The sequence below is a fragment of the Falco biarmicus genome, chromosome 1, assembly GCF_023638135.1.
Source record: "Falco biarmicus isolate bFalBia1 chromosome 1, bFalBia1.pri, whole genome shotgun sequence".
Taxonomy (NCBI): Eukaryota; Metazoa; Chordata; class Aves; order Falconiformes; family Falconidae; genus Falco; species Falco biarmicus.
Window position 1 is genome coordinate 19,099,803 of NC_079288.1, and position 10,759 is coordinate 19,110,561.

At 41.1% G+C, this 10,759-nt stretch overlaps 2 protein-coding genes across 2 annotated transcripts in view; one reads left to right on the top strand and one right to left on the bottom strand.

The window, feature by feature from the left end:
• The window catches only part of EFCAB5 (EF-hand calcium binding domain 5), a 41,870-nt gene extending 31,112 nt beyond the window's left edge, over positions 1-10,758 (bottom strand). Inside the window, exons 1-4 of the mRNA XM_056326358.1 lie at positions 10,601-10,758; positions 5,184-5,269; positions 4,908-5,080; positions 1,368-1,943 (exon numbers count right to left, since the gene is read on the bottom strand). Of these exons, the coding sequence (XP_056182333.1) occupies positions 1,368-1,933 (566 nt within the window). The 5' untranslated portion in view covers positions 1,934-1,943; positions 4,908-5,080; positions 5,184-5,269; positions 10,601-10,758. The remainder of the gene's footprint in view (positions 1-1,367; positions 1,944-4,907; positions 5,081-5,183; positions 5,270-10,600) is intronic.
• The window catches only part of SSH2 (slingshot protein phosphatase 2), a 103,677-nt gene continuing 103,266 nt past the window's right edge, over positions 10,349-10,759 (top strand). The window contains 2 exon segments of the mRNA XM_056326348.1: positions 10,349-10,375; positions 10,377-10,631. Of these exon segments, the coding sequence (XP_056182323.1) occupies positions 10,367-10,375; positions 10,377-10,631 (264 nt within the window). The 5' untranslated portion in view covers positions 10,349-10,366.

The window sequence follows — 10,759 nt, forward strand, 5'->3', positions numbered from 1 at the left end:
CTCAAAACAAAGGTGTGGCAAGGCTGACATCCTAAACATCCCCCCAGAACAGTCTGTGCTTGCTTGAAAGCTCATTGAAAAAGAAATTTCTCTAGTTCATTTGTTTCAGTGGACTGGCATTTAAAAAATAAAACTGAAAATCTTTTACCAGCTCTAGTTGTCTGCTTATGAAGAAAAACCAAAAAAGCTGAGCCCTTACACACAGACCACAGGTCAGTTATAATTATTTTTATCTGTGGGGAAAAAGAAGGTAAGGGAATGTATGAAATTCACTTATACACTGCTTTAGTTGTATTCACACAAGGCACGTTCTTATAAACTAACAGAATGTGGACTAGAAATGTAGAGAGACAGAAGCTCAGAACAGTAGAGAGAGATTTAACATACTCTTTTATTCATTATAATACTGGGAACGTCAATTGTCTTCATTTAGAGTTTATGCATAAGACATGTCAACAATTTACTTCCCTAATTCCTGACACTGAAACCTGAAACCAATATTCAAGCTGTATATACTATTTATGCAAATAGAAGAGACAGCCATTGAAATAAAAGCCATTATTCTACAAACACAGACACAGAATAAAGTGATCTAGTAGTGAATGAGTTATTTTTACATTATTCACAATCACCTCTGTGTCATCTATAAACACAAATGTTCACCTCTCTATTTTTTTGAATAGAGCGATGAAAATGAAAGCATTATTGTTCATCTAATGCACTCACGTTCTAACCTTAGCATATTGTAAGATATCATGGAATCCTCTTCCAATATTCATTAAATATCGGAAAAGCATGCAGCCTAGAATACACTCCAGAAATAACAATGTAATAAAATACAGAACGGTTCCTACTTTAAAGGAAAAAAAGAATCTGAAAGGAAAGCCTAAGTAAAAATCTCAGGAGAGAGTTTCTACAGTGTGCCAGGACAATATTGTTGTTGGTTTCGTCAAGAGTAATCAGCCTGAAGGAGGAAAAAAAGGTTATCTTTTTATTATGTTTGGAAGAATATAGAAGAAATTTTGATACTAATACCTGTCCTAAAGAACTGCTGTCACTAACCTAGACCAGCTTGAAAGCAGTTCCACATATGTAATTAAGATAGAGTCTAAACAGGAGTTACATACTTGCAAAGGACAGAATATTGCCTTAAACAAGAATAACCAGTGTTTCATTTGTGTGACATGTTCTGTCATTTGTCCTGCTTCTCAAGTTTTTATAAGAAACAACAACCATCTCACCCTGTACTCGACAGGTTCATTGTGTTTGACTTTACCAGCCAGGCTGCAGTCACACCATTCCTTTTGTAAAACAGACACCAAGACACCAGCTCTGGTCTTGTGACCAGACACATTCAACTCTCTTACCTCTTCGATGTTGTACCTGGCATCTTAGTTTTTAGTTCCTCTGTCAGCATCTTCATTCCTCTCAGGTATGGGCCTGGTTTTCTGGAAATACTATACTGAGGGTTGTGTCTCATCAGATATTCTCCAAGGAAATTAATGGGGTTAAATTTGGTTGGTTCTTTGTCTGGTGAAAGCACATTCCTTCTTTCCACTTCCATTAACAGTTTTTCCATTCCTGGAATTAATGTAGGTAGGAGTTTGTCGAGCAAATAGATGCGAGTATCTAGTGACTCTTTCACTTCACTGAACCACTCTTTGAACAGCCAGTCACAGGGTTCTCTCCTCTTTATCTTTTCCTCTCTTGCCTTTTGTGCACGAATCATCTTCACCTTTTTCTCCTGCAGACTCAGACACCTCTGCTGTACCTTTTCATAAAAACACTCTTTCCACAGAGCATAATTGCTAAGACATGGCAGCTCATCATTTCCCTGATTTCTCTTCATTTCTGTGGCAGTCATATCCTTACCTCTGAGTCTGGGATGTTTTAGACCTGCAGTTTGGGCTGTTGCTTCTGGCTGAGCAGCCATACTTCAATCACTGTGACACAGAACAAAAGCATCATGTTATATTGCACCAGTTCCTAGCTGATGACACAGGAAGAAAGTCTATTGTTAGGGATTAAGTAATATACTTTTAATCCTTTTTTATTTTGTTACCGCTGCTTCGTACTCTTAAATAAATACAGCCCCTTTACTTCAAAGGTCAGTAAATGATTTATAAAGATTAATTATGTATCACAACAGCCCTTGGAGACAGAGCAACTAAGTGTGTTCCTTTCTTATGGGAGAAGAAACTGAGACACAGAAGAGAAGTGATTAATTCCAGATCACTTCAGACTCAGAAACAAAGCAGTGAACAGTGCTCGGAAGTCTTGTCCCCCAGTTCTAACCAGTGGATTTCTCTTACCCTTAGTATCATTATTTCCATTTAGGTCCCATTCCATGCCTCCAGGAAATCCAGTGGATATGAGACAAAGGAAGCAAGTAATGGAAATACCAGTTGCCTAGGAGCAAGATTTCTCTACATGCTGCCTTCTGCTTTATCTTTTCTGTAGCTGTGAAAAACAATGCGGAAGCTTGTCCCATAGACTACTTAATTTCAACTTTGGCAACTATTTTTTCCTCTGGATATTTTGTTAAGGTAACAAGGACAGGGCTGTATGGGTCAGCAGAGCTCCTACAGAAAGGGAAACTATATTGTGAACTCTGTAATTAAGCTGTTCACAAGCACTTAATCTTGTAGATTATTTTGTAAAAGGCAGACCTACAGAGAGTTGCCTTTACAATTTCCCAAACTCCACTGTTTTCTTCTCAAAATGTTCACTCTGTGAAATATCAGGAAGAAACTGAGTTGTTCACAAGGCACAGTTTGAAAACTATTGCTGTATGTGTCCACACACAAGTTGGCATCTGTAATGGGACTTACACATACCAAATGGAGCAGAATGTTGCTTAACTACTTTATTCAAAGCATGAAAAATCACCAGCATGTGGCAAAAAAACAGCTCAATGTTAAACAACAGCAAAGAAAGGGCGATATTAATAGAGAGAGCCTAGCACCTTTCCAAATCAAAGATGAAACTCCACTCTGAACTTGCTGCCACACTATCCTTTTCAAGCTCTTCTTTAGAAGTGCTTTTCACTAAGGCCTTTCAGTATCCATAGCAATACTGTTGCTTTTGATATGTTTTGCTCTTCATGTTTAAGCATTTGTAGCTATTCTGAAGAGAGTTCAGCATTCCAGGAAATACATAAACGTGATCTACAGCTCTCCTGGCACACAAATGTAATTACTAGTATGTTGACCTTCTGGCTCATAACCATTGTTTGAGCCCAAAAACTGTTTGGATAGGTAGGATGCTTCACAGCACTAAATTTCTATGTCTGTTTTCTTGATGGGCTTGTTGGCATCTTGTGGTAATTTGTTTTCAAAGATGATTACCTGCTGGGGAGTGAGATGGATTTATGGATCAAGCTGCCTGCCTGATTCACAAGAAGGGTTTTAAGATAGTAGCTGGTTTTGCCACTGAAGGACATAAGCTGTAAAGGAGTCCAGATTTATAATGGTAGAAAGGGAAACCTGTCAACCCTGTCAAATTGTTCCTTGCTTAGGTGAGCTTCTTTCAATAAGCTGTAAAACCAGACTCCTTCTGATTCAAAACAGGGTGTTAACCAAATGTTCTGGTCACATTCCAAATCAGCTGGTTTTGTTGTGCCAAAATAAACTGTTCTTGCAGTTTCAAATACTTGTGTTATTTTTTAACATCCTTTATGAAACCGCTCTGCAGTTTCTGTGCAATGTTAAAGTCACAACTGCACTCTTTTTTATGAGGTAGCTGATAATGAATGATGACGAATGTATTTTCTACACTGCTTTCAACCCTTTGTTAGGATGATTTTGAGGATTAGTAAATGTTTACAAAGTATCTCTATGTCTCTGAAAAAACAAAAAACAACTAAGTGTGACCGTTCAATTTTGATTCCATGGCATTTGCCTAACTTTAAGAACGGAAGGAGAGTGTAAAGAACTATGCCCACTAACTGTGCCCACTGCTTTAATGCAGGTCCAATAAAGAAGACTAAGAGGGTATGGAAGAACATACAAACAGCACATAACTTATACAAAGGAGTGCTAGAATCAAGCCTGGAAACTTGGACTTTGTTGAGGATTACAGGGATACACCTCCAGTTTGTATAAGACATCATGGGCTCATAAACTTCAGTGCTGATTTACATTAGTTGAGAATTTGGCCCATAATATATAAAGCTCTCATGACCTGCATTCCCAAGCACAGGCTTGATTGTCCAAATAAAAGCAAGCATGGTGCACAGAGAGAAGCTTTAGAAACACCCAGGAAATTTGAAATGTGATATAAAGTTTCCTGTAAGCCTTTGTTCAAGCTGAAGTCAAGGTAAGCTTTTCATTATTTAGTAGGATGCCACTTTCCTGGCTCCTTTTCTGTGAGAGAAATATTCTTGCTGGAATCCCTGCAGGTACAAAAAGATTACCTCTCCATTTTCTGTCAAAACCCAAATCTGCCCATAAATAAGATTTTTATAGTTTCATTGTTATCCTGTTGGGAATTTTGATGGGTGGGATAGGGCCAGGAAAGACTGAAGTTTGTCTAGGTAAATATTTTGGAGATGTTTGAGTTACAAAAGTCTTTTCAAAACCAGCGTCCATCTCTTTGGTGCTCTATTGCTCAGAAATAGTTTTGCCTTCCCCTAATGTGCTTCATAGAGCATATTTATCTCGCCAATCACAAACAGCCCAATACCCTTTTCATACATGGTCTCCTTGTCAACACAATTAAAATTTAAAAAGACTTTATCTTTTGCTTTCTGAAGCTTTGAAGAATTGTTTTTCTTACCTTTGGAGCAGGTATCAAAATAGATCTTACTCTTCCTGCTTTCAAAGTGGCTTTGCAAATGAACAGGAATTTAATATGCCCATCTGTTCTCAACCATTAAAAATCTAAAGTGAATTAGGTATTTCTCAGACCTGCTGTGGAGTCAGGCTGTGAGTTTTACTCCTCTGTGTGTTTGCAGTTGCTAAGCAATAATCCCAAAGGTTGCTATGTCTCTTCCAAGACTCAGAATTGCTGTAGGTTGTCTTTTGGCTTTGGCAGCCCAACAGACTCTTCTGTACTGAACTTAGATCATTGCATCACAGGACTGAAAATAAAATAAAACAAAAAAAGACTAGGAATAGCAACAGGCAACGTTAAGGGCACAAATGGAGAGAGAAGCCACAAGTGCCCAGTGACAGGAGGTTTACCTTCAGACTGAAGGTTCACGATGTCCAGAACTGTCACAAGTCCGTTACAAGCTGAACTGAGGACTGTATTAACCAGATGTGAGAATCTGAGAGAGAAAAAGAAATTAATTACAAAATCAATTTAAACATTTTCAGGCTCTCTTTCTTGTAAAGAACGGTGTCACTTTGAAGTAGCCTTGCAGGAAAGGCACATACAGCACTAATAAGTGGGGAGTTTATAGTGCCGTTTTGTTAGACTGAATCTAAAGGAATTTATTGAATCACTGTTAATAATTTCTCCTATATTCTTGAAGAATAATATACAACACAGGAAAATGAGAAGGGAAAAGAAGAAAACATCTAAGACAGCCATTCTGCACCCATTTACATTAATGTAAATCAAGTGCCTGTTCAGTGACTTCCTCAGTGTTACACAGGACTTCCAAGTGAGAAATTTATGGCAATTTATGCCAGAAAACAAACTTTACCTAATGCTATTTCTTTCTGTGTATTTTGCACTGGAAAAGGCACGATTGTTGGATTGTCTACCTGCAGGAAAACTGAACTGTGGCTTTATCTACAGTACTGGTCATTGGAACAGCTGCACAGTACCCTACCCTCTAGCAAAGTATTAGTCTCCACTTTATGGGATGGCTGAGCTTGTTACAAAACTTGAAATAAAGGAGGTATAATATAAATAACAGATTTTTTCAAAAATCTGATACAGTTACTGTCAGAGTCACATATGTTCTTTAGTTTAGTGACTCTGGAGTTTCAATTGCAGACTCAAAAATTCTATTCTTTGTCATCTTCATCAAGCCACTTGTTATTTATTACAGCACTCACAACACCAAGGTAAATAAGAATTTGTAAAACTGTGGAACTGGAAATAGCTCTAAATGACATGCACCCAGAGTCCCAACATAAGACCAGTACAATATTTATGCTGCCCTTAAAGAAAAGGTTTCATTTTGTTCCTAAGACCTGCCATAGAAGTTCAAAGTGTGCATGCTGCGTACAGGTTTTTTACAAGGAGGAAATTTGCTCAGAAATTACAATAACAATTGTGCTTTAATGGACAGCCAAAACCCTCAATTTTTATTTTATTTTTATACTGTCTTTTCTGGAAAGTAGGATGCTATAGAAATTCCTGGTGTACCTGGCAAGATTTATTTTCCTCTATGTATTCCTGTACATATTTCAGAGAAATCTGTACGATTGTAACTTCTATAGGTACCTTTGGCCATCTGTGCTAACTGTCTCTCTGAAAAAATGTTACTTCTGGACATCTCAAATACCACTGGAATGTCAAGCTTACCAGTGTAGTAATATGCTGTAGACACTACAATACTGATGATTTTAGAGTGCAGTATTTGCTTGCAGAGAGGAAACATAGCACCAAAAAACCCACAAAACACATATAAGTGAACTTTTCTGTGAAAAATACACTGTAATAAATTATCATTTCTTTGCTATTTATTTGAAAAAAACCCCATGTATCAGAAGGAGATATGCTCATTAGAGTGTATTTCCAAGATCTGTTGAGGTATGGCATCAATTATGTCAATAAAATGAAGCAGAAAATTAGTGCACAGGAATGATTTAAAAAGAAGCTTTCAACTGGATTGTGCACTTTTTTCCTCAAAGCAGTTTGCACATGATTAACTCCCGTTATCTCTATTCCCAGGTGGGCTTGATTTTTCCCCTTTGCAAATCAGTATTCTGTTGCCATTACGATTAGCTCACAAAACTTCTTTCTTTTTTTAGTATGAAATATAAATTTAAAAAATACTTTCCCTTTTCTTAAAGTGTTTTCTTAATCCCAAAACAAGACCATACAAATAGAACTTGGAAGGAAGGACCAAAATGGCTCTATTTTTATTTTTCTGGAAGTGGAATCCCGTGGGTTAAGCAAACCTTTAATCGCACCCTATTTAACTTGGCTGTTATCCCTTAATGTTTTTGCTAAGCAAAGTGTATCCTTTTATTATGCCATCAAATACTTGCACTGTTGACAAAATAATGGGCTGAATATGTCATCACAGATGTTTTGCTGGAATTGCCTCTTCTATCTTTTTTTGGTTTTCTGTGTAAGATACATTTTGGGAGCACTCTGTTGCCTTTTGCAGCTGATGCCAAGATTATGCAAAGCCCTGACATGTAGTAACAATAAGTTGTGTTAGCCAGGGAAATGTTTGCAGTGGATTCAAGAAAATAGTCAATTTTGGAAATGTGTACCAAACCAGCTCATGTATAGCTTCACATCCCTTAAATGATATATTGGGCTAAAGCTGCAGGTGCTGACCACAGTCCTTTCAGCACAGGGAAGAATAAGGCCACAGGCTTCCAGCCTCTTTTTTGTACCAGCTATGATGCTGTGACCACAGGCTGCCCTCTAATAAATCTTTTCAATCAGAATACATCTGCCTTATAGCTTCCTCCACCACAGTTAAATTCTGCTGCTAAAAAACATTGCACATGCAAATTACACCTTTCTAACGGCTTGGAGAACCATTGTAATCTATGACTATTGTACTTATAACTGATATGTTGGACCTTTAGCTAACTGTAGATAGCAACTCCATTATTTACATGCGGTAAATGGATGTTTGATGTTCAAAAACTTGGAAGAGCTACAGGATATATGAAAAATACACAAAAGTCTATTTTGGAAACTGGCTTAAATAAACGTTTCTTGACAGTAATCCCTGCACGACTGTTGCTCAAAATCCAGAACGACACAGCACTCCAGGTGAGGGAACTGCTAGAATACTCTGAGAACACTCTGGGAACTTGTAGTCTTCCACCTATCCTCTCTATCAATGCTGATGTATCTGAACAGAAGCTACATGCCTTGAAGCAGTCCTATATTTGCAGGAATCCATTTGCATGAAACAAACCAACACCCTAGATATTATACTTTAGAGAAAGGTGAATAGCATTAAGATTCCTGTCATATGCCAGAGAAGAAAGGACTTTCCCATCCTCAAATGTGACTCTTGCCTCCAGTGAAAATCATGGCAAAAGCTTTACAGCAGCATGGCCTCATATCTCTTTCCGCTAAGCTTATGTAGCAGGTGCCAAGCACTCAGTCCACACTTTTTACATTCCCAAAACCTTCTCCAAGGGACTACTAAGTGATGCAGGACCACTTTTACCTGAAAAAAAGAAGTGCTTTGCCAGGAGATAAAGCACTTTTTTAGTTTCACAGAAAGTCAGACAGAAAAAAAGTAGATAAGAGAACAAATGCCATGTTTGAGTAAAATAACACAAAAAGCTACTTCAATGAATATAGCAGAAAACCTAAATAATCTTTGAAGTTATTGAAAATAAGAAGGTTCCCATGTGCTCTATTATATTGCTGATCCATGCCAATTTTATTTAACCTTTTATTCTGTTCTTTCCTAAACTGGGTACACACTAAATACAAAGGTGACTAATATGGTCTGAAAAATATACTTTATGCATTTTAGTTGTATAGGTGGAATAAGTGGCAAACACTGATAGGAAAGAAGTTCTGTTGAAACCACAGACAGAGCTTTTTTCAGTAGCTACACCTAACAGCTTTACTGGTCTAGCTACGTCATTAGAAAGTGTGAAAATACCTGGTACACGCAACCCACAAGCACAAACCAGTTCTTTTGCTCCCCAGACTTGCAGCTTGCTTTATCTATAATGGCAAAAGGATGTATGTATTTGCGATAGTCTTTGCCATTCTACACCTACTGTACAGACACACCAAATCCACATCCGTATTGTAGATTTGCCCACAGAAAGGACAAAGCATTTAACACATAAATGGCAGGGAGGGACTGGACAAGTGGCTGCTCAGAAAGATACTGTTTTATTGGGAATGTTCAGAACTTGGGGGGTATTAATTTCAAAGCAGTCTGGAAGGCATTTTCTTGACCTCTGTGCCATAAATCAGAGTGCGCTGCAAGCACACTTTCCATAAATGTTGTGTTTCAAAATAACAACATGATGGCTGCAAAAGTCAGGACAATGACTCTTTGTTTACCTATGGGTTTTCCTTATTCTCCCCATGCGCTTGAATCCTACTGGGGGCTCTTTCAGACTCTTTCACGTTCCAGATCCTGCCTTGCTATGCAGTTCAGTCTGTAAACTCGACTTTAGTCCAGTTGTAGGGAACCTGTCCTTCATCCTCTCTTGTCCACCAGGAGGCAAAATGCCTCCTTGGCGAGCCTGACTTCCATTGCAGTGAAGCCCAGCCACCAGAGCCTCCCTGCTAAGTATTTTTAACTGCAGGGCGCTGGGAGAGAACCTACGGAGCTACCATGTGGCTTCTCCGGTGCTTAGATTTATAGGGGTTAGTCCTGGACAGCGCTGCCAGTCTGAGGAGCAGATTAAAGCAGTATGAACCATGTGCTTAAAAGGAATCTATGGGTTAACACACACTCTTGACAAAGACGAGTTTGCTTTGTTTAATATTTAGAATGGCTTCTGTCTATCATGTATAGTGGTGTCGTTAGATGCCCAAGACGATTCTCGATCCCAGTTACCTCCTTGCCAACATTCCCACGAATTCAGTGGCACCAGGCTGAAAGGGCAAAACAAATGAAACCTTACAGTGTTTGATCTTTGTCTCAGAACCCAAACTGACAGGCAGTACCACATTCTGGGGATGTTTGAGCGCTTAAAATATCATGTATCCTTATTAGACTATTTTTTCGGTGTTTGGGCTTGCGCATTGATGCATAAAGGTGTTATACGGTGTTTTCATTACAGAAGGAGTTACTGTCACTCCCTAATCCAGGGAAAAGCTGCGGTGTGAGAGCATTAAGGCCAATTTCCACCAAGTACGGCGCCACACACTCCGTTAGGGCTCCAGAGGGATGGGGCTCCAAAACCCCCTCACTTTGGCACACCAGAGCGCTCTGCCAGCAGGCGCCTTCAGGGTGGCCGCAGCCAAGCCGGCACACACTACCCAACTCCATCGCTGGGGCCGAGGGGGAACGATGAGACCTCTCAGAGGCCAGGCCCCCCTCAGAGGTCGGATCCCCCTCAGAAGTCGGATCCCACTATGAGGCCGGACCCCCCTCAGAGGCCGGGCGCCCGCCAAAGGTCGGATCCCCCTCCGAGGCCGGATCCCCTTCAGCGGCCGCGGGCAGCGCGGGGCCCGCCGGCGCGGCAGGGGTTAAGGCGGCGGCACGGCCCGGGGGCGGCGCGGCGCTGACAGGTGGCGCATGCGCCCTGGCGCCTTATTGTGCCCGGCCGGCCCAGCCCCAGCGCGCCTCAGTCGGCGAGAGGCCGTTGGCGCGCGTGGAGCTGCTGCCCCCTGCGGCCGGCGCCGGGCCACCTCCGCTCCCCTCCCCGCCCTCCCGCCGGCGGCACTCGCCATGGAGTAGGGCCCTCCGCCGGCCGGACGGGGGGCCCCGCCGCGCCTCGATGGCTCTGGTCACGGTGCAGCGCTCGCCTACCCCCAGCGCCACCTCCAGCCCCTGCGCCTCGGTGAGTCCGCCCGCGCCTGCCGCCCGCCCGGCGCTGAGGGGAGCGCGGCGGTTGGTGGCCGTTAGGGTCCGGCACGCGCGGTGCGCATGCGCGCGCCAGACCGCTCGCGCCCCCCCTTCCCCCCCCCC